Here is a 22,821-nt window from a genome sequence, read left to right as displayed (position 1 = left end):
CATGCTCTCACCCCACCCCCCTCTAATTCTCCTCCCCAGGTAGTCGTGGGAGACAAAGTGATCCTGAACCCTGTGAACGCTGGGCAGCCACTGCACGCCAGCAACTATGAGCTCGCCGACAACGCCGGCTGCAAAGAGGTACCAAGAACAGGGAGGAGGGAAGGGTTCGAGTCCACTCTAGGGACTCGGTGGGAGGGCTAGTAGTCACGATGCTCACGTCTGGATCTGAACTTCTTTAGCGCTTGTTTGGAACCAATCTGTTTTGTTTCAGGCCTGTCTCTAGCATCTTGATCTCTCTGTCTTTTTTCCCAGGTGAACTCGGTCAATTGCAACACCAGCTGGAAAATCAACCTGTTCATGCAGTTCCGGGACCACATGGAGGAAGTGCTGAAAGGGGTAATGAACAAGCATCCGTTCTTCACGCCAGGGCTGCTGGATAGGGATTCCATTGTGCTAGGCGCTGTACAAACACGGCCCAGCCCCTGGGACTATCAATCTGAATTTCTTTGCCAGTCTGTACCAACACATGGAGTAGCGCTCTGCTCCTTTAAGAGGGAAAACCTGCGCTTTCACCCATCCTGCTACCTAGTGAAGTGGGAGGAGGAAATGGTGTGGGGCAATAGGGTGTCTGGATGTGATTGCCCTTCTGAGCATGCCACCGGTATAAGCTCGAGGCTGCCTGAATCCCAAAGACTTTCTGCGGGACAACAGCCTTGCAAGAAGGCGGTTGGGCCTGATTGGCCCATGAGTGCATATATTGTCTCTGAAGCTTAGGGAAGGGGTCCACGGAACCATGTGTCTCATGGGTACCTCCCTCGTAATCTCCTCTCTGTGTCCCTGCTTGGCAGGGGGATGTGGTGAGGCTGTTCCATGCCGAGCAGGAGAAGTTTCTCACCTGCGACGAGTACAAGGCCAAAATCCACGTCTTCCTCCGCACCACCCTGAGGCAGTCTGCCACGTCCGCCACCAGCTCCAATGCACTATGGGAAGTCGAGGTGAGCCCCTGGGGGGAGCACGTTTGTGGAAGAGCGTGTCGGCTCTCTCTCTAGTGGCGGGTGCGCACAGAGGATAACAGCCTACTACCGCCGACAACTGATGGCAGCTCAGGCGGTAGAGGAGAGGGGTGTGTTTTTTGGTGCAGACAGTCCCAGCTTCCAGCCCTGCTGGTGACCCAGGCTGGGGTAGCGTCAGGCTGGAGTCTGGCAGGTGACTCTGTGGATTGCTGAGTTCACGCTTTCGTAGCAGATGCTTTGACAGAATGAATGGCTGTTTCTGTACGTTTCGGGCCTAGACATTCTGCCTGGGCTGATTGTAAAATGCTGCCCCTTAGCAAGGCTGCCATAGCGCCGGTGGCTGCGGCGCTGCCCACTGAAAAGGGGCAGTTAATCGCTGCACAGAGCTAACGATAGGTCCAAAGCAGAGCCCGGGATCTACCACCATGAACATCTAGAGGGTTCAGATGGTTCCTGTTCCCTGCTGGAAGCCGTGTCTGCTCTGGGGTGTACCTGTCCCAGCCACCCCACCTGACCCAGCACAGAGCTATCCTAGGTACTTAGGTTCTGAGCACCTCACTCTCTTTCCTGCATTTCCCCTCACAACGCCCCTGCGAGGCAGGGCAGGGCGGGGCTGTTATCCCCATTTTACAGGCAGGGAACTGAGGCACAGAGAGGCTAAGTGACTTCCCAAGGTCTGTGGCGGAGCAGGGAATTCAGTGTGGTCTCCCAAGTCCCAGGCTAGTGCCCTAACCCCTGGATCCTCCTTCCTCTCCCCGCGTGCCTTTCAGGTGGTCCATCACGATCCCTGCCGAGGTGGAGCCGGGCACTGGAACGGCCTGTACCGCTTCAAGCATCTCGCCACTGGGAACTACCTGGCCGCGGAGGTAAGAGCAGCGGCGGGGGCTGGAGGGAGAGGGTCCGCTCCTGCTGCCATTGAGGTCTTGCCATCCCTTGCAAAGGGACTGCAAACTTGCCTGTAATGCAGAGCAGTGACCGCTCTCTGGAGGGCCATGTTCTGCGTGGGGGCCCTGCACATTTTCCTTGGGGCCGAAGCTCACCTTAATCCAGTTTATAGGGCACTTTGAGAACTTTTTGCCTGGGAGGCTCCTTGCCCTTGCTGACAGGAGGGTCCATAGCTCCTTCCCAGTTCCTCCTGACTTATAGGAGGCCGAGATGCCAAGGCTTGGGACCAGGGCCATGAACAACATTGCTGTTTGCCCATTTGCCATGCCATTTGCCCAGCAGAAAGCCCCCAGAACTGGCACGCACTTGTCAAACTTGCTCTTCACGTTTTCCCTTTCCGCTTGGCCTGCTGTCCTTTTATATGCTCATCCCGGGCCAAGCTCTACTGTCAATCCTTTCACCACAACCCCATTGCTTTGACGAAAAGGAATTTGGCCAGCCGTCCTTAACTCTTTTCTGACTCCTGACCAAATTCAGCTCTTGCTAGTCCTCCGGGGCATTTGCAGATTTCAGGGCCAGAATGATCATCTACTCCAGTGGTTTTCAACCTTTTAAACTTTGTGGGCTACTAAAACATTTCAAATGGCGGTGCGGACTCCTTTGGAAATCTAAGACGGAGTCTGCGGATCCCCAGGGGTCCAGGCACCACAGGTTGAAAACCACCGATCTAGTCTGACCTCCATAAGACAGGCCAGAACATTTCGTCCACCCGTTCCTGCCTCAGGGCCACATGGTGCGGCGAAGGATAGAACCTATATTTTAGAGCGAGACATCCAAGAGAGATTTATCTGGCATGTCTCCGTTGAAGTCAGTGGAAGGAAGAGCAGGTGACAAACCCTGCTGCTTGGAATTTGAAAGGGTCAGAGTCAACGGCCCAACTTTCGTGTTTATATAGTTATTTATTTAATATTTCTTTCACGTTTTAGGAAAACCCAAGTTACAAAGGAGATGCTGCCGATCCCAAGTCTGCACCCACGGTGAGCTCTGAGCTGTGTTCTGCTTGGCCAGTGGCTGAGCTGCTGCTGCTCTCCGGGCCTGGAAGTAATTTTCCTGCTCATCCACTGAGACTCTCACACAGGGAATCAGCACTGTAACAGAACGGGCCATTGGCCCAGCTAGGGATGGAGCAGGTGCAGTTAGATTCCGGGGAACAGCAACACCTGATACTCAGGGTGACACTGGAGGGGCATTGTGCTCTGGTGGGTGTGGTGCTCATGGCAGTGTTGGAAGGATGCCTTGCTCAGCGTACCTGCTCCATGAGGCATCTCTGTGTAGCACACTGGCCAAGTGTCCCGAGTGCACCCCCTGCAGGTGTTATTACATCTGGTTGGAATCTAACTGCCTGGAGGGTTCGCACCATAGGCGCCGACTCCATGGGTGCTCCGGGGCTGGAGCACCCACGGGGAAAAATTAGCGGGTGCTCTGCACCCACCGGCAGCCAAGCTCCCTCCGCCCCTGCCTCGCCTCCTCCCCATCCCGAGTGCGCCGCATCCCCGCTCCTCCCCCTCCCTCCCAGCACTTCCTGTCCCCCTCCCCCGCCGCCTAACAGCTGTTTGGCGACACTTAGGACTTTCCGGGAGGGAGGGGGAGGAGCGGGGACGCAGCACGCTCGGGGAGGAGGTGGAGAATGGGCGGGGACTTGGGGGAAGGAGGTGGAATGGGGGCGGGAGGGGGGAACTTTGGGGAAGGGGTGGAATGGGGGCAGGACGAGGGCAGTGCAGGGGTGGGGCCAGGAGCGGAGTGGGGTCGAGCACCCACCGGGCAGAGGGGAAGTCGGCGCCTATGTTTCGCACAGCTCAGAGCGTGCTGGAAGGGCGTGCAGATGAGGTGGTGGTAGAAGAGAGATGACTTCCTAGCCCTGTGGCAGAGAGGTTCTTTTACCCCATTTACCAAGTGCCTTTGGGAAGCCATAGAGGTGGATTTGGCCAATCCTCTCCTCATGTGTGTGTGTGTGTGTGTGTGTGTGTGTGTGTGTGTGTGTGTGTGTGTGTGTGTGACTGTTTTCGTGCTGCAAGGCCCCAGCCCAGTTTCTTGGAAGCTTCTGCTGTGTCTCAAGCCTGACCCGCCTTCCCCCTAGAGCACGAGTGCGTGTGGGACCTTGGTACCACGTCCAACCGCTTGGTACCACGCTCAACAGCTACTTCCCTTGGTGCAGGGCGGGACCATTCGCTCCAGCCGGAGGAAAACGGGGGAGAAGATCAAATACCGGCTGGTGGCCGTGCCCCACGGGAATGACATCGCCTCCCTCTTTGAGTTGGACCCCACCACGCTGCAGAAGACGGATTCCTTCGTCCCTCGGTACGCGGGGATGCCCGGGTCCACTGTGAAACCTCACCGACTCAGTCAGCTTCATGGCCTGGTGGGAATTCAGAGCTAGTTCGCCTGTTGGGCGCAGTCTCATGGAGGCTGGGCTGCTTCAGAAGGGGGGAAGATTTGGGGTCAAGGAAGGGAGCATGGAGTTGCCGTCAGACAACCTGAAAGCCTAGTACTGAAACCTGGTCCACTCTTGCCTGGGGGACCTCTAAGGGAAAGTGTAAGTGGCCCTGTTCTCGCTGAGCCAGCTCACCGGTGGGAGCTGCGTGGCTGGAGCTGCTGTGTGTTGGAAAAGCAGTAGCGCCACCATGGGGTCCTGGCCCGATTCCCGCTTGGTGACTGTGTCGACTCCCCTAATTCCCTTGCAGGAATTGCTTTGTTTTTCTCCTGCCCCAAATCGTGTTCTGTAGGCTTGCTGATGCAGAATGACTGTCGTGTCCCACCCCAGAGGTGGCTGCATTTCAGCACAGGGAAGTTTGATGTGATTCCCATCTGCACATCTGGAAAGTGCTTCCGCGCCTTTCTGGATGGAAAGCGCGATAGGAACAGAACCTTCATTGTACTGATTTCAGGAACTCCTACGTGAGGTTGCGCCACCTCTGTACGAACACTTGGATCCAGAGCACTGACGTGCCCATTGACATCGATGAAGAGAGACCCATTCGTCTCATGGTACGTCCCACGCTTGGTCACAGCTTGGCTGCAGGGTCTTATGAGCTCTTGGAATTCAGAGTTCATGTCCCTGTGAGCTCTTGATCATCATCAGGAGGACCAAAGCAACCTAGAACCCAACCAAAGCAACCTAGAACCCACCTTAGCTGTCCAATGCAATAGCTGATAGTAGCCATGAGGTAGGGAGGGGTTAGGGTGGGTCATTCATCCCACCATGGATGGAGTAAAGGTGCTGTGGTGGTGCTAGATAGCAGTGTGTGTGTGTGCAGGGGGGTATACCCGGAGCCCAGCGTTGTAGTGGGTAAAGTGTTGAGAAGGTGCCCGTGTGTGTCTGACCCTGCAGCAGATGCTCTCGCTGGAGCTGAAGCGGGTTGTGGTAAGGGGTAACACTGGGTTCTCTCTTTCAGCTTGGCACTTGCCCCACCAAGGAGGACAAAGAAGCTTTTGCCATTGTCTCTGTGCCAGTGTCAGAAATCCGGGACCTGGATTTTGCCAACGATGCCAGCTACATGCTGGCCAACGTGGTGGAGAAGATGAACGAGGGCTTCATCAGCCAGAACGACCGCAGGTAACAAACCCAGCCGTGCTTCTGACCATTGGCCAAGCAAAGCCAGGCCCATGCTCAACTCAAAGGCACCTCTGTCTGTCTGTAACGTGGTGACTTTTGAACATTGCATCCGATGAGTCTCAGGGAGCATCAGAGGCTCCAGTGTGCTGAGCCCTGTGGATTTTGGTGAAACCCAGGAAAGCCTGATTTTCACTCAGATCACTGTTTGGTCACATCGCCTCCCAGATGTCTGTGGGAGGGGAGCAGAGTCACTCTGGTGCAGGGGTGAGGCAGTGAGCGTAGAGTTAGGGTGCCAGAGATCTTCCTCTGCCTGCAGTACCAAATGGACACTCTGGGGGCCTGACTTTGGTGGAAATGATGCTGCTGGAAGCCTCTTGCCTCTCCAAGCCGGTTAGCTGGGTCCTCCAGGGAGGCTCCCTAGTCTCCATTCCAATTGAGATCACCCCCAGCAAGGCATCTCAGCCCCCAACACTGGCCAGCCCCCCCGCCAGGCCTCTCGCCCTCAGCTGGTCCCGTCACCCCTACTGTGGCCAGGCCTTTCCCCCCTGACCAAGTGATCACTCGGGATGCAGAAGGGATGTGGTGGGGGGTGGGGGTGGGGCCTAGTTGGATATCCAGCCTACAATAAGCAATGAAGCATGCAATTCTACTAGCAGAGTGCTGCTAGAATGCAGCCTGCCCTCCGGTGCTGGGTGGTGGCAGGGTCCGTGGGCCGGGCCGTATCTCTGTTACTCATGGCATACCATGGCTCTCGGCCTAGAGCTTCCCTGCCAGTGGCCTGATTACAAGCCTGGTCCTCCCCAGGGGCACAGCAAGGAAATCAGATTGTGTCGGGCCTGTGCCAGCCCCTCCTTTGCAACGAGAGAAATAAATTAGGAGCTGGGAGATGGCCCCGTGATAGCGTGGTGTTATTTATAGGTGGGTGGGTTCTTGGCATTTCCTAAGCAAAACACAGCGATACGGTGATGCAGACAGACTGAGCCACTTCCCCTTTGCCACCCCTCCGCCAGGAGACAAGCTGAGCCCCTTGGACTACGGGGCGCCAGAAACTTGGCTGAAGGGCTATGTCTTGTGGAAGAGAACCAGGGTACTGACTACTCATGATGATCAAACTCATGACTATTCACAAGGGGGAGGATATTGGTCCTGCGGTCCAAGCCAAATTCTTTATGTACTTTAGTTTGAATACACATGAGAACATAAGAACGGCCATACTGGGTCAGACCAATGGTCCATCTAACCCAGTATCCCATCTTCTGACAGTGACCAACACCAGGTGTTTCAGAGGGAATGAACAGAACAGGCAGTCATCAAGGGATCCATCCCCTGTCGTCCGCTCCCAGCCTCTGGCAGTCAGAGGCTAAGGACACCCAGAGCATGGGGTTGCATCCCTGACCATCTTGGCTAATAACCATTGATGGATCTATCCTCTATGAACTTATCTAATTCTTTTTCTGGTTCTACACAATTATAAGGGGTCTAAACCCTCATGCTTCAGGGCATAAATCAAGCTTTGAGGTCAGGGAATAACTTCTGCATGGAAATTATGGGGGTTACATTCTCTCCTGCACAGAGGCCCAATACATGTTCTATACACTGCGTAAGTTCCTCAAAACCCAACTTGGGTTTCATTTGTTTTGTATGAACCACCCAACAATTGGGGGTTAGTTTGGAGATTAAGAGCGGTTCTAGGCTGCTCTCTGGTTATTAACCCTCCCATTGCTGAGGTCCCAGGTGGCATGGATGCACCCGCTGCCGATAATGATGTTGCATGCTGTCCGTTTTGCAGGTTTGTGATCCAGCTGCTGGAGGACCTGGTGTTTTTCGTCAGCGACGTTCCCAACAATGGGCAGAATGTGTTGGACATCATGGTGACCAAACCCAACCGAGAGAGGCAGAAACTCATGCGGGAGCAGAACATCCTGAAACAGGTGAGCAGGATGGGAGAGGAGGGACACGTAGGGATGCGGATTTGGGTTTGAACCAAAACGATTCAGCCACTGAACCCTCACTGAGCTGTGGGGAAAACATGCCCTGGGGAACGGGAATTTGGGGATGGGCTGGTCAGAGAGAGACTGGAGAATTGCAGACTGTGTGTCTGTGCAGCCAGCTTGTATTCTTCAGGGGCTTTTTTACATAGTTATTGTTAGAAGTTATTCATAGTTGGGGTTGGGGGGCAAATTTGGTCAATGGAAAGATCATTAAAATAAGGTGCTCTTAGAAATTGGCCAGAGGGCAGGTACACTTGGTGTTGGTGTCATGCAAGCTGCCCTCTTCCATCACGGATGCCAATCAGTCCTGACCTGCAGCTCCCCACGGCTATCAGTCTTGTGCCCCACACGCAGCTCTGCTGACACTCATCAAACTTGACCTGCCGGCCCCACTCTTATTCCAGCCTTGGGTTCCTTTGGAGCCCAATGAGATGTAGGGTGCTTTTTTTGATGTCACAAAATCTCCACGCAGGCCTTAGATGGTCCAACTCATTTTGCTTGTGATCAGAGTCGAGGTCTCCAGAGGGGACCCACTGCATCCCTTGAACTACCATGGGAAGGGGTCTTCTCCAGCCTTGAGTTTGCAGCAGGGGGGGTTTAACCAGCCTCTGCCTGCAGGAACTCCCTTATCTCACAGTAGAAATGTCTGTGACCGCCTGACTAGCTCAGTTGGTAGAGCATGAGACTCTTAATCTCAGGGTTATGGGTTCAAGCCCCATGTTGGGCGCTTGATCTTGCTGCCTTAAGTGTACTAAATGGAGAGGCCTGAGGTGCAGCTCTGAAAGCAGAGAAGGACTCTGCGGGGGGCAGCTTGGAATCTGACTCCCTCCGGCTTCCCTCTTTTGTGTTCGATTAGATCTTCGGGATCCTGAAAGCTCCATTCAAGGAAAAAGGAGGGGAAGGCCCCCTGGTGCGGCTGGAGGAGCTGTCGGATCAGAAGAACGCTCCCTATCAGTACATGTTCCGCCTCTGCTACCGGGTGCTGCGGCACTCCCAGGAGGACTATCGCAAGAACCAGGTGGGTCCATGTGGCAGAGTGGCCGGGTCGTCCTGGCTGCAGCTCCTGGCTCCACATGGTACATTGTCATCTGTATTACGGTAGCACCTTGAGGCCCTAATTGGAGATCGTGGCACCATTGTGCTAGGCGCTGTACGTCCATATCACAAAAAGGGAGCAAGCCATCTCCATCTGCTCTCCAGGAACCCACTCGCACGGGTTGCTGATTTGGCTAGCAAGCTGTGGGCTTTAGGACTCCCGTGCACTCCTGCTGCTCTAGCAGAATCACCCATATGGATAATTCCCTGTCTTCCCACTGGAGCTGTCAACTACTAGGGCCATGAAGTGACAGAGTTTCCAGGCCCCTGGCCTCCCCACCACATGCCAGCTCTGCTGTCCCCAAGGCAGGCAGGAACCTTGTCCTCTCTCTCTCTCTCTCTCTCTGGAGCTTGGATCTTCCTCTTGGCCACCATTTAACACTGACTGTGATGGAGAACCCCTGGGCGGGGATCCTTCTCTCCACAGCTGGCCAGACAGTGAGCAGGGCCTATGGGGTGAAGCCCTTTAAGGAGATAGGTGCCGGAAGCAGAGAGTGCTCTGAGGAAATGGCTCACAGAGGTCTGAGAGGAGGGGGCAGCAGTCGGACCTGGATGGAGGATGAGACCCGCGCCCACTGCCAGCACACACCCAACCATAATCAGCCCGTGGGGAACCTGGATGCCTTCCCCAGAGGTTGGGTCTGCAGGCACTGGGTCTCTGCATTGGACAGGCACCCCAGTTGGTGTCAGAGCACCGATTCCAGATGTTGCTCACCCTACTTGTTGCTCACGCTGGGGGTGTATTTTTGGGTCACCATTGGCACCCAGTGCTAGTCCTGGTCCTCCCTGTCCCCTCCCAGCTGCTCTGCCCCTCCCCCCAGCTGATCTGTGCCTCTCCCCTCCAGGAACATATCGCCAAGCAGTTCGGCATGATGCAGTCCCAGATCGGCTATGACATCCTGGCAGAGGACACCATCACCGCCCTCCTGCACAACAACCGCAAGCTGCTGGAGAAGCACATCACCAAGACCGAGGTGGAGACCTTCGTCAGCCTGGTGCGCAAGAACCGGGAACCCAGGTGCGTGCCGTGCAATCTGGCCGCTGTGTCGCAGTCTGTGTGCACTGAGCGATGGGCCCCTGTACGGACGTTTGGGGAACCTCTTTTTTTCTGTTCAATTTCTCCCTCCCCCTGTGCGCTGGTGTTTGAAGACTGTAGTGTCCAACCAGCTGAATGTTGCTCTATTGCAGCCGTAAAGGTTGCTGGCCAGCAGAGAGACTGTGCTTGTGAAGGAGGTGGTATGTTTGGCGTTTGGATCGTAGGAACTAGCAGTGCCCTGGAGAGGGAGTTATGCAGGAAACAGGAGGAATCCAGAGTCTGGGGTAGTGGAGGGAGTAGCAGGCCTTGCAAAGTGACCTATGCTAGAAGGGGTTGGCTCTCCAGGACTGGAGGGATCGGAGAGGCTAGCAGAGCCATGCGGGGGCAGAACTCCAGAGGCCGGGGGTATCGGAAGGGTGGAAGCACCTTCCAGGGTGTTCGTGATGTAGGAGACCAGATATCTCCCGGGGGGATCGCAGTGGCTGGCAGTGCCCTGCTGGGTGGCTTATGCTGTCAGGGGATGGGACATTGGATGCTGCAGATCTTGGCGAGGTAAAAGCAGCACTGTGCTGAATGGGAGCAGAGTCGTGAGGCCTGGGAAGGTGGAGACTCGGACAAAGGGCAGGCGCTGAAGGCGAGATTCGGCTGAGCCTGGTGCTCATGCAAGAGGACCCTCCTGGGTGTGAATGCCAGAGCAGGGTTTCTCACTAGTGGGGAGCATGCGCTCTCCAAGCCTCAAAGACCTATCCTGTGCGTCAAGCCAACAGCTCCATAAGGTCTGCAACCCCAGTCCAGGTTCATGCGAAGACACTAGCTTTGAGAGAGAGGCCAGAGCATCCACTGGGGTGCCCTTCTCCTTCAAAGCAGCCCCAAACCAGCCCACCCCACCCCCTCACCCCGCCCCATCTGACCGTGAGCTGTGGCTCTCTTGTGCTCGCCCCAGGTTTTTAGATTACCTCTCGGACCTGTGTGTGTCCAACCACATCGCCATCCCCGTCACCCAGGAGCTGATCTGCAAGTGTGTGCTGGACCCCAAGAACAGCGACATCCTGATTAAAACGGAGTGAGTATCCCAGGGGCCGCTCAGCCCTGAGTGCTGGGCCCTTCCCAACCCCGCCATGGGGGACTGTAGCGTGTGTGGAGTGGGGAGAGTCACAGGACCTGCCCCCCCATCAATTCATAGGGTGGAATGAGACTTCAGGGCCAGCTAACCCCGCCCCCCACCCATCAATCTTCAGGGCCAGCACCTCAGCTGGTGGAAATTGGCATCACTCCATTGATTTCAAGGGGGTAGAGAAAGGGTGGTCTAGTGATTAAGGCCTTGGTCAGGGACTCAGGAGGTCTGGGTTCCATTCCTTGGGTACATCATTGACTCTCTCTCTGCCCCAATTCCCCATCTGTCCAGTGAGGAGAAGGATGGGCTAGTGGCCAGGATACTCACCCAGGCTCAATTCCCTGTTCTGCCACCAACTCCCTGTGTGACCTTGGGTACCTCGCTTAATCTACCCTGTGCCTCAGTTGCCCTTCTGTAGTATGGGGAGAATAGCCCTGCCCATCCTCACAGCGGGGTTGTGAGGATGACCCCATTAGAGATGGTGAGGCTCTCAGATACTACAGTGATGGGGCCAACATATAGAGGGATGGATCTGGGCCATTGTTACGGGGAGCCTCCTGAAATTAGTGCCTAAGACACAGGATAAAGTATCGGCCTTCTTCGGCTTGCCCACGCCACAATTCCCAGCATCAGTCTGGGACAGGTGGATTCTCTGGGCTCAGCCTTCTGCTCCCTTGGTTCTGCTCCTGGTCAGCAGTCTAGAAGAGGATCTTCCCAGCCTGCGATACCCAATGAGTTTTCTTTCCTTGCTGGTTATTCCTCTGCCCCGTGTGAGATGGGAGGTAGTGTAGTCAAACGGTCAGAGCACAGGCCCGGGGAGTCTGGAATGCTGACTCCTTGTGTGACTTTGGGCGAGTCCCGTTGCCTCGCCGTGCCTCGGTTTCCCCATCTATACAATGGGGAGTAAAGACACCTGTTGAACATGGCGGTGTGATTGTAGGCTGAGGCCAGTGAAGGAGATGTCCCAGACCCATGAATACCTGAGCATCGAGTACTCCGAGGAGGAGGTCTGGCTGACCTGGAGTGACAAGAACAATGACTGCCACGAGAAAAGCATCCGGCAGCTGGCGCAGGAGGCGCGGGCGGGCAACGCTCATGATGAGAACATCCTGAGTTACTACAGGTAACACCGTGCGGCCTCCCTGACCCTCCCGGGGGTCCGACAGGGACAGCGTGAGGATTGGAGTAAATCCACCCCTGGCTGAGCTGGGCTTTTAGGGGGAGTTCACCAGGGATTGGAACTCAGCATCAAGGGAAACGATGCTGGGCTCTGCGAGTGCCGTCCCCGCCCCCTCCATGTCTCCATATGCTCGGCCACTCCTGGGCCAGCCCAATCCCCCTCCTCAGGTGCTGGGATGAGCCAGGGAGATGACCGTCCGGCCCATCTCCCTGTCTGGCAATGGGGGACACAACCCGCCTGCCCCGCTAATGCTAAAGCCAGCCCCGCTCTAAAGGAGCCCCGCTGAGGGGGTGTGCCCATGGGACACTGGCTGGGTGCAGGTAAAGGGGGAACAGAAGAGGAGCATGTTTGTGGCCACCCCCCTTAGCCAGCCACTGTGGGGTGTGTTCTCAGTAGCGTAGCTAGTGGGGTGCAGGGGAAGCAGCTGCTTCCCCTCATTTTTCAAAAGCGACCCCTTAGGGGTTACCTTAGATGGTGCCAGCGGGTGGGGCCTGCTCCTCTCTGAAGGGCAGCATGACCGGAGGAGCCAGGGGGCCAGCGGTGGGCATGTCTGGAGGAGCACGCCAGGCAGCCAGGTAGAGAGCGGGGATGGGCTGCGCTGCTGGGCCCGTTCGGGTCCGGAGCGCTTGGGCCGAGCCAGGGGGAGCACGTGCGGCGGCGGGGGACCGGGGGGAGCACGTGCAGCGGCGGGGCTGGGCTGGGCACGTGCCACCTGGCAATAGGGGGGCCGGCAGGAGAAGCGGCGAGAGGGGAGGAGGCTGGGCGCCTCGGCAGCAGCCTTAAGGGAAAGGCTCCGTTTGGCTGGGCTGCCGAAGCAGGGCGAGGAGCACTGCAGGGCTCGGGCGGGCGGGTGGCCGCTTGCTGCTCAGCCTGGCAAGCTGCGAGCCCCGGCCCGGTGGGCACTGGGCACCGGCAGCAGAGGGGCAGGGGAAGGGCTGGCCAGGGACAATGGCAGGAGGGATGAGATGGGGGGCGTGGGAGAGGAGCTGGGGGGGGGGTGCGGAGCAGCCGGAGGAGGAGCCAAGGGGGGGCGTGGCCAGAGGAGGAGCCAAGGGGGGCGCCTTTTTTATGTTTGCTCCCCCTGCTCTTAAAACCTGGCTACGCCACTGTGTGTTCTGCTGCTGGAGTCAGTGGGAGTTCAGCGACGGGAGCACAGCTGGGCCTTTGTTTCCAGTCCCAGAGCTCGGTCTGTGCTGTTCGAGAGCAGCCCCCCGGCCCAGCCGCCTCTCTTAAGCTTCCTTGCTCATCCCAGTAGGCCCTCGCCAGCTACCCAAGAGGCACCAGCTGGGCATGAAGCGGGGTCTTGTTCCCGCGGCAGAGGGGAGGGATGATATTTGTCGCTTCCACAAATGATCTAATAAACAGTTCCCTCCCTCTCTTCCTCCATCTCTCCTTCTCCTTTCATCTCGTCCCCTTGTCCTTCTCTGTGTCTCTTCCTCCCTGACCTCCTGCGTTCTCACCCCCCGTCGGCCCCGAATAGGTACCAGCTGAAGCTGTTTGCCCGCATGTGCCTGGACCGCCAGTACCTGGCGATCAAAGAGATCTCCAAGCAGCTGGGGGTGGATCTCATCTTCCTTTGCATGGCGGATGAGATGCTGCCCTTTGACCTCCGGGCCTCCTTCTGCCACCTCATGCTGCACGTGCACGTGGACCGGGACCCCCAGGAGCTGGTGATGCCCGTGAAGTTTGCGCGGCTGTGGACGGAGATCCCCACCGCCATCACCATCAAAGAGTGAGGCAAACCGGTGCTTCTCACCGGGAAGAGGGTGTGAAGGGGGATTCCAGACCATCCCAGCCCACAGATTCCTGGCTCAGATCCAACTTGTGTCAGTCCTGACCAAATGTCATACAGAAGGCAGGCGGGGAGGGAGGCACATGTGGAATGGGTCTGGCAGGTCTTAGCCAGGCCTTCTCGCATGTAAAGCCTTAAAACAAAAACCACCAGCACAACTGGCACTGATCAGCCCTCAAGGCCAGTGACTCAATGACCTTTGGAGACTGAGCTCTCCTCTCTCTTTTTCGAGGCCAGGGTTGAGTCACGTTACTTGGACACTCGCCCCTGCTGCTGCCCGGCCGGGCTTTTGTGGGGAGGGGACGCTGCCCTCCAGGCCTGTCCGTCCGATGCACAGAACTGCATCTAGCACAACGTGCTGCCCTTCTGGAGAGCGAGGCAGGGGCTCCTCCTCCTCAGGAGAGGCACTTATGGGGCTGGGACGTTGAGGGAGACTTGGCCCATCTCCTTCTGGCTCACTGCGCCTCTCCTCCCCTTCGTAGCTACGACTCCAACCTGAACGACTCCCGGGATGACAAGAAGAACAAGTTTGCCAGCACTATGGAGTTTGTGGAGGATTATCTCAACAACGTGGTGAGCGAGGCGGTGCCCTTCGCCAACGAGGAGAAGAACAAGCTCACCTTTGAGGTGAGAAACCTGCGCTGGTCCTGCTGGGGAGGGGGCATTCATCAGAGCTTTGAAGCAACCCCGAGTGGGGGCATTTCAGCACAGCATGGGCCTTATTCCCTCGAAGAGGCAAGGAGGCCACATCTCACTGCAGTACAGGGGCCCTGTGAAAACTTGGCGGCCAGTTTCTAGTCATTCTGTGGGCAGCCATCTTGGAACTGCCAATTCTTGGTGCAAACTGGGCCGCCATCTTGGAATGGTCAATTGCCACTACAGCCATCTTGGGAGTCCTTACCCTGTATGGTTGTATTCCTCGTCTGCTCATGGGGTGTGGGAGAGATCTGGAGTCTTTCTGTCCTTCCCGCAGGTCGTCAGTCTCGCCCACAACCTCATCTACTTTGGCTTCTACAGCTTCAGTGAGCTGCTGCGCCTGACGCGGACTCTGCTGGGTATCATAGACTGTGTCCAGAACCCTCAGCTGATGATGCAGACCATGTACAATGAGGATATGGCGGGTAAGGCTCCATGGCTGGCCTGTAAGCACCTGCTTCTCTGAACTGTCTCAGTTCATTGATGCAGGGCCGCCCAGAGGATTCAGGGGACCAGGGGCAAAGAAATTTCGGGGGCCCCTTCCATAAAAAAAAGTTGGAATACTATAGAATACTATATTCTCGTGGGGGCCTCTGCGGGGCCTGGGGCAAATTGCCCCACTTGCCCCCCCCCTCTGGGCAGCCCTGCATTGATGACCTCAACTGAAACTGGTGGGCCTGACTGTCTCTGGAAGTGCTCCCATCTGGGAGTGGGGGGGCAGCTACCTGGGGCTTCTCGCCTCTGCGCTCACAGCTGGGAGCAGGGGGGAAGTCGCCCGCGGCTTCTCGCCTCCGATGGGTAGATCCGCACCTGGAGTCCGGTCAGCTGCCGTGCTCCCAGTGGGGAGCAGGAAGCCGGGACCGTGGTGGGCACTGGGGCAGCAGGGCTCCCAGCGGCCAGTGAGGAGCCCGGGTGGCAGCCAAAGCTGGGAGCCGGGGTGGCAGCCTGGCTTGGAGCAGAGACCCGCTGGGGAGTGGGGAGCTGGCTTTCTTGTCAATTTCACTGCCATGAAAAGAATGACAGCCAATAGCCAATGTAAGGAAGGCAGTGTCTACACAGACACTGCGTCGCCCTAACTGCATCGACATAAGCCCTACGCCTCTCGTGGCGGTGGAGTTATGATGTTGGTGTAGTAGGGCACTTACATTGGTGGGAGCAAGGCTATAGTGTAGGCACTGACTTCATGCCTTATGTTGACCTAACTCTGTAGTGTAGACCAAGCCTGAGAGACGGGTTAGCAAGAGCTTGGCCTCTCTCAGGCCTAACCCTGTGGGGGAGGAGCTCAGAATTTTGCCAGCAATAGTAAGATAGAAATGCAGGGACATGCCAGGTGAATAATCAGCCTCCCCGTTTATCCTCCAATAAAATTAAAGCGGTTTCCAGTTTGGTGGAAGTTTGGGTGGGCTCCTATGCCAGCCGCAAGGTGGACTTAGAAGCCCAGCTCTAGCCCCCTCAGTGTATTAAAGCTGGCCTCACACATTAGCCTCCTGCCAACTGTGGCTGCTTCCATAGGGAAGAATGTGCGGAAGTCCATCCAGGGTGTTGGCCAGATGATGTCCACCATGGTCCTGAGCCGGAAGCACTCCATCTTCAGTGGCCCAAACCTCAGCACCGTGGTGGCTTCTGAGCCCACGGACCGGGAGAGGACCATCGAGAATGAAAACATTGTTGTGATGGAGACCAAGCTGAAGATCTTGGAGATCTTGAAGGTGGGCGCCCACGGTGGTGGAAAAGCTGGTGCATGAAGCTCAGAGGGAGGGAACAAATGAAATAAGGAAGTTGCAGGTTCCCGTGGACTTCTGCTATGGACCGGTGCCGCTGGCCTCTGGTTAATGCAGGGCTGGGGTGGTCAGAGGGGAAGGTTGGGAGTGGGGGCCGGGAAGCTGCAGCAGTGTGAAGAGGGCGGTTTCCATGGTGGGGGATTCACTTCTACACTCCTTCTGCCCATGCTGCTCCCCAGTTCATCCTGAACGTGCGGCTGGATTACAGGATCTCCTACCTGCTCTCCGTCTTCAAGAAGGAGTTCATAGAAGTCTACCCCATGCAGGACAGCAGCGCCGACGGGACAGCTCCAGCCTTCGACTCCACAAGTAACTGTCTCTCCATCCCTTTTGCTCTCTACCAGCAGTGCCAGTCTCCAGTGTAGCTTAGATTTAAAGTACCACATATGACATGTTAAATACCGGCTCATTATCAGGAACACACTGAATAGCACTATATGGCTCTGATAAACCCTCTTAGCAGATGGAGAGGGATACGTGCTGCATTGAACGGGCTGGGTTGGAACTATTGATTGTTTGGTGCCAGGGCCCAGTAGCGGTTTGGGAGGCTTTTGCTTGGAGGAGATGGAGGTTGAAGGAAATTAGGGACACGGACACTTTCACTCTGGTGTTTCTAAGGTGTGGTACCTAATATCAGCTCAATAATAAAAATCTGCATCCTCCTTCCCTGGCTTCTCTTTCCTTTTGCTGATTTTCTCCCCACTCCCCTTCTGTTGTTGTAAGCGCTTCCCGGTAAGCCCAAGGGTAAAGGTGGTGACACCTCGCTCCCCACTTCCCATATGCTCCTTCCCGCCAATGAAATAGCAGCAGGACGTGTGTGCATGTAGAAGTGGCCAGTGGCTCACCGTAGAACTACCGAGGAAGGTGCTCAAAGGCAGGGGAGGTAAAGAATCTGCAGATACCGCAGCGAATGCTCAGGTACCACACTGATGAACAGCCTTGTGACGACCTAGAGATAGCCCAGTCCACTTGGACTTCAGCAGGGCAGGAAACCCCTTTCCCCTCCCTGGATTGGGAGTTGAGACTGTGTTTCCCTAGGAGTTTCTGCCTCGCCTGGATTCGTTGTCACCTTCCATTGGTGCAGGGAGGGTGGCGAACTCCCTGCTGACAGTCCCTTTGCTTTCTCTCCTTTCAGACGCAGCGATGAACCTGGAGAAAATAGGCGAGCTGGCAGAGGCCATGTTTGGGGTCGGGTAAGTGCCTCGGTCCCTTCTTTCCAGTGGAAAATTTATCTGTCCTTTGCTATTCCCTGTAGATAAGTCCCGCTCTCCTATGAAGAGGTGGATTGCTGGAGGCTGAAAGCCACAGGGAGCAGAGAACGTGGGTGGTCTGGGGCTGCCATAAAGGCTACTATAGGAGCCCCTTATTAGCCATAAGGAGTGGAATGGGCTAGCGCAGGGCCAGCACAAAGCCCTAGGGAGTCCTTGATTGTTACTCACGTCGTGGTCTTTCCCCTTGGCTTCAGGAAGTCGAGCAGCATGTTAGAGGTGGATGATGAAGGAGGGAGGATGTTTCTTCGTGTGCTGATCCACCTGACAATGCACAACTATCCCCCGCTTGTCTCCGGCTCCCTCCAGCTCCTCTTCAAACACTTTAGCCAGAGGCAGGAGGTGCTGCACACCTTTAAACAGGTAACACTGCTGGGGGGCAGCCCAGGTGTCCCAGATTCTCTCACAAGTCCTGGCCCGCACCTGGGGTGCAGTTGGCTGAGGGGGTCATAAATAGGTTACACTAGGTGTGAGTCTAAATCCAGCCAGGCTGGCAGTGAGCAAAGGTTGAGTCCATCTGAATGTGGTGTGAAATGAGCGGGTGAGATCAGTCCAGCAGCTAGCTGGCGCATGTACACAGCGTTTGGCACCAAGAAAAGGTGCTTGGTGGAATGCCCAGATCTGTGCCAGCTAAGGAAGTCCCATTGGTGCAGTTCCTTCCTTAAACTGCTTTAGTAGGGAGGCTGCAGATCCTTGCCATGCCCTGTGGTTTGAGCATTGGCCTGCTAAACCCAGGGTTGTGAGTTCAATCCTTGAGGGGGCCATTTAGGGATCTGGGGCAAAAATCAGTACTTGGTCTTGCTAGTGAAGGCAGGGGGCTGGACTCGATGACCTTTCAAGGTCCCTTCCAGTTCTATGAGATAGGTATATCTCCATATATAAGTCTAAGTGGTCTTGAGATCCTCATCTGTGGGAGGCGGAGGCGGATGCTCAGGGTTGGGTAACAGTCACTCCCAGGCCTGATAGTGCCATAAAAGTAGCTTCTAATCAGCTGTTTCAGCCACAGCCACCCCTGTGCCTTCTGGGCTGAAGGGGGGGAAGCAGAGAGCTGAGTGAGGAGAAGGCGGATGGACACCCACACTTGGTTTTTCATTGCACACCGATTCCTCAGTGAGCAGAAGGGGCTGAGGTTCTCCTCGTGTTTCAGGTCCAGCTCCTGATCTCGGCTCAGGATGTTGAGAACTACAAGGTGATAAAGTCTGAGCTCGACAAGCTGCGCATGATGGTGGAGAAATCTGAACTCTGGGTGGACAAGAAGGGCAGCCCCAAGGGGGAGGATGCAGGGGAAGGGGCCAAGAAGGAGAAGAAAGAGGTAAGAACCTGAACAGCTCTCCAGATTGCAGGGGAGGGGCTGGATACAGACACCTCTGTTTCGTTGGTTCAAATCCAGCTCAGGCCAGTGACTGAAGGATATTGCCTCTCAGTGGCTTCTGGGTTCAGCCCCATGAATCGGGCATGCCAGAGATGGGTGTTAGTTAGGCATTCGGTGTAGTAAGGCAGCTGCTGCTGGGGAAACTGGCAGGTGTGGAACCTTGTCAGAGATTTGCTAAAAGTCCAAGTACCCCGTATCAACTGGATCACTCCTGTCCACGTGCTTTGTTGACACCCTCAAAGAATTCTAATAGACTGGTGAGGGATGATTTCCCTTTACAGAAGCTGAGTTGACTCTTCCCCAACATATTGTGTTCATCTATGTGTCTGTTCTTTACTGTAGTTTCAATCAATTTGCCTGGTACTGAAGTGAGGCTTACTGGTCTGTAATTGCCAGGTTTGCCTTCGGAGCCTTTTATAAAAATTAGCGTGACGTAATTCTTTAATTTATCGATTTGTTCCAGTACCTCTTTTATGGATACCTCAATCTGGGACAGTTCCTCAGCTTTGTCACCTAAAAAGAATGGCTCAGGTGTGGGAATCTCCCCCACATCCTCTTCAATGAATTCAGATGCAAAGAATTCATTTAGTTCTCCACAACAGCATTGTCTTCCTTGAGTTCTCCTTTAGCACCTCGATCGTCCAGGGGCCCCATCATTGTCTGACAGGCTTCCTGCTTCTGATGTATTTAAAATTTTTCTTGCTGGTAGCTTTTGTGTCTTTTGCTAGTTGCTCTTCAAATGCTTTTTTTGGCCTGCCAAATTATATTTTTACACTTGACATGCCAGCTCCTTTCTATATTCCTCAGTAGGATTTGATTTTCAATTTGTAAAGAATATCTTTTTGCCACTAACTGCCTCTTTTACTCTGTTGTTCAGCCAGGGTGGCATTTTGTTTTTGGTCCTCTTACTGTTTTTTTTATTTGAGGTATACATTTAGTTTGTGCCTCTGTTATGGTGTTTTTAAATAGTTTCCATGCAGCTTGCAGGCATTTCACTCTTGTGACTCTTCTTTTTAATTTCCGTTACTTCCTCATTTTTGTGTAGTTCCCCTTTTTGAAGTTAAATGCTACTGTGGTGGGGTTCGTTAGCATTTTACCCCCTACAGCAGTGGTTCCCAAACTGGGGTTCGTGAACACCTGGGGGTTCATGAAATGTTACAGGGGGTTCTCGGGGAAAAAATTCCCTAATGGCGGACAGAGCTGTCCCTAGGGATCCCGGACAGCATGGGGCCAGCAGCCTGGAGCCGCTGGACTTCCAAGAGCTAAGCAGATCAAAGCAAGCAGATCTATCACACTGAGGAGATTTAAACTTCAAGACTCCTTATAAGAAATGGAAAGGGAGGTGGATATTTTTTGCTGTTTTTAAAATGAAATAGGCAGCTAGTATTGTTTTTAAAATGAAGAACAAGTTTAAGCTTTGTTGTAACGTGCGTTGTTTGCCTGGACTGCTCAAGACCTGAATGCTTGTGTAGGAGGAACTCTTTGAGTTGGCTTCTTAAATACCTTCCTGCTGTTTCTGATACTCCCTGATGAAACATAGGAGCCTTGTCTTATAACAGGCTTATTCCAAGTGATACAAGCTACGAAAGTGAGATCTTGGAAGAGTGTTGCCATTTGCATAATGTAATAAAAATACTGTCATGATAAATAATAATTAATAATAAATAATGTGTAATAAGCATGTCAGAAAAACAAATTGTGTATTTCCAGATCACTACTTTTATAATTTATACTCAGGTAAAGGAGAAAATCCCTAGAAATATTCATTTTTAGGAGGGGGCTCGCGAGACTTGACATTTTCGTGAAAGGGGTTCACAGTGTGTTAAAGTTTGGGAACCACAGCCCTACAGGAATGTGAAATTTCATTACATTATGGTCGCTATTATTACCAAGCAGTTCAGTGATATTTGCTTTTTGGTCCAGATCCTGTGCACCACTTGGGACTAAATCAAGAATTGCCTCTCCCCTTGTGGGTTCCAGGACTAGCTGCTGCAAGAAGCAGTCATTAATGGTGACCGTCCTGAGGTGCCATGTACTCAGTCAATATGGGATAGCTGAAATCCCCCATTATTATTGGGTTGTCTCTTTTTGTACTGAGAGACGTTCCTCTCTTTCCTTCCATTTGTAGCACGCTGCAGATGAGGAGGTCAGTACCCCTGAAGAGAAGAGCAGCGAGAATTACAAGATAGTCAAAGGGGTAAGTAACAGCTAATATTGTCTCTGGTAACATCACATAGCACCAGCCAGCTGTGCAGCGGGACTGCCTGAGCTAGCCAGGTCAGCAGGGAACGTTGGACTGGAGTTGTCTTCATGGTGTTACATACAGCGTCTTGCACCATAGATAAGGGACTTGTGAGAAGTTAGGGGTGGAGCTGGCAGCTTGCGTGCAAAGACATGCAAGACTCAGGCTTACACTTAAAAGTTTAGTGCAGGGGGAGCCCTATGAAGTCATCAAACCCTGTGCAATAAAAGTAAAAGGCAGGACTTGTGCTAGGGGCAGAGGTGAGGATTTGTGAATGACACACAGGACTGTCACTCTGCATTAGGAAGAACACAGGGATTTATGAATGAGACCCAGGGCTCACACTCTGCACTAGGAAGGACACAAGGATTTATGAACGAGACCCAGGGCTCACACTCTGTACTAGGAAGGACACAAGGATTTATGAATGAGACCCAGGGCTCACACTCTGCACTAGGAAGGACACAAGGATTTATGAATGAGACCCAGGGCTCACACTCTGCACTAGGAAGGACACAAGGATTTATGAACGAGACCCAGGGCTCACACTCTGCACTAGGAAGGACACAAGGATTTATGAACGAGACCCAGGGCTCACACTCTGCACTAGGAAGGACACAAGGATTTATGAATGAGACCCAGGGCTCACACTCTGCACTAGGAAGGACACAAGGATTTATGAATGAGACCCAGGGCTCACACTCTGTACTAGGAAGGACACAAGGATTTATGAATGAGACCCAGGGCTCACACTCTGCACTAGGAGGACACAAAGATTTGGGAATCAGACACCAGACTCAAGTTGCTGGACGTGAGGGTTTCTCAGTTGATTGAGGCCCTGTGCTAATTTTTGCTATTCTGCTTGGTGAGTTGCGCTATGGAATTGACTCTCCCTTGTGTAGTTGGACACAAAGGGGCCTGTTCTCCCCTGTCTCACCCACGCAGCCCAATGACTTTAAGCGCGTAAGCCAGGGAGAAACTTGACCCAACATTTTGCAGGGCTTCCAGGACAATCCCAGCCAGGGTCATAATGGCCGGTGGGGTGACATCCTAATCTGTTCCTGCCTGAAGGGTCATGAATGCGAGGCAGGGCCTGGCTGTGCAGCCTGCCAGCTGGGGCTGCAGATGTTGCTGCAGGGGGAAAAGCGAGATCTCAGCTGCCCATACGTAATGCAACACCTTCCATTTGGCAACCTGGAAGATCGCGGGCTGGATTCTCAGCGACGCCGATGTAAAAGCAGCATGGCGCCACTGTGCTCAGTGGACTGGCTCTGGTTTCACACCAGGGAAACTCAGTCAGCCAAGGCTGGCCTCCCTCTTGTGGAAGCCGGGCTCAGAGGAGGCGACAGGAGAACAAACATGCCTTTGATCTCCTGGGGGATGGAATGTATCTGCAAGTAGCCTGAGGCACTGTGTTCCCAGACAGGCTGTCACGCTGGCATCTTAGCTAGAGAGCACCCAGGGTCCTGACCCTAGAATTCAGGACTCGGACAGGCCCGTTCACGCATCTCAGCCGGCCTCACTGGGGCCAGTGTAGGGCTGTGTTCTGCCGTGTGTGTTCTAATGCTCATTCCTCTTCTCTTTTGCTTTGGGGGCGGGGTTCCCTCTCCAGATCCTGGAGCGGCTCAATAAAATGTGCGGGGTGGGTGAGCAGGTGCGCAAGAAGCAGCAACGCCTGATGAAGAACATGGACGCCCACAAAGTGATGCTGGATCTGCTGCAGATCCCCTACGAGAAGGTGGG

General features: G+C 54.5%; 1 protein-coding gene and 1 non-coding gene across 2 annotated transcripts in view; both read left to right on the top strand.

Annotated features, from left to right (window-relative positions):
* Positions 1-22,821, top strand: part of ITPR3 (inositol 1,4,5-trisphosphate receptor type 3) — an 89,518-nt gene that overhangs the window by 38,170 nt on the left and 28,527 nt on the right. The window contains exons 6-28 of the mRNA XM_054025878.1: positions 40-138; positions 313-396; positions 849-995; positions 1,784-1,879; positions 2,885-2,935; positions 4,114-4,256; positions 4,844-4,943; positions 5,351-5,511; positions 7,301-7,442; positions 8,359-8,520; positions 9,443-9,615; positions 10,577-10,696; positions 11,688-11,870; positions 13,408-13,659; positions 14,202-14,346; positions 14,693-14,840; positions 15,928-16,124; positions 16,376-16,505; positions 17,332-17,389; positions 17,662-17,827; positions 18,612-18,776; positions 20,965-21,033; positions 22,691-22,816. Of these exons, the coding sequence (XP_053881853.1) occupies positions 40-138; positions 313-396; positions 849-995; positions 1,784-1,879; positions 2,885-2,935; positions 4,114-4,256; positions 4,844-4,943; positions 5,351-5,511; positions 7,301-7,442; positions 8,359-8,520; positions 9,443-9,615; positions 10,577-10,696; positions 11,688-11,870; positions 13,408-13,659; positions 14,202-14,346; positions 14,693-14,840; positions 15,928-16,124; positions 16,376-16,505; positions 17,332-17,389; positions 17,662-17,827; positions 18,612-18,776; positions 20,965-21,033; positions 22,691-22,816 (3,117 nt within the window). The remainder of the gene's footprint in view (positions 1-39; positions 139-312; positions 397-848; positions 996-1,783; positions 1,880-2,884; positions 2,936-4,113; positions 4,257-4,843; positions 4,944-5,350; positions 5,512-7,300; positions 7,443-8,358; positions 8,521-9,442; positions 9,616-10,576; positions 10,697-11,687; positions 11,871-13,407; positions 13,660-14,201; positions 14,347-14,692; positions 14,841-15,927; positions 16,125-16,375; positions 16,506-17,331; positions 17,390-17,661; positions 17,828-18,611; positions 18,777-20,964; positions 21,034-22,690; positions 22,817-22,821) is intronic.
* TRNAK-CUU (transfer RNA lysine (anticodon CUU)) lies at positions 8,157-8,229 on the top strand. The gene has a single exon. It is a non-coding gene; the product is annotated as a tRNA-Lys (tRNA).

The sequence above is a fragment of the Malaclemys terrapin genome, chromosome 4 (assembly GCF_027887155.1).
Source record: "Malaclemys terrapin pileata isolate rMalTer1 chromosome 4, rMalTer1.hap1, whole genome shotgun sequence".
NCBI classification, from domain to species: Eukaryota; Metazoa; Chordata; order Testudines; family Emydidae; genus Malaclemys; species Malaclemys terrapin.
The sequence above is the reverse complement of the archived record's forward strand: the minus strand, read 5'-3'. Positions and strand labels throughout refer to the sequence as shown.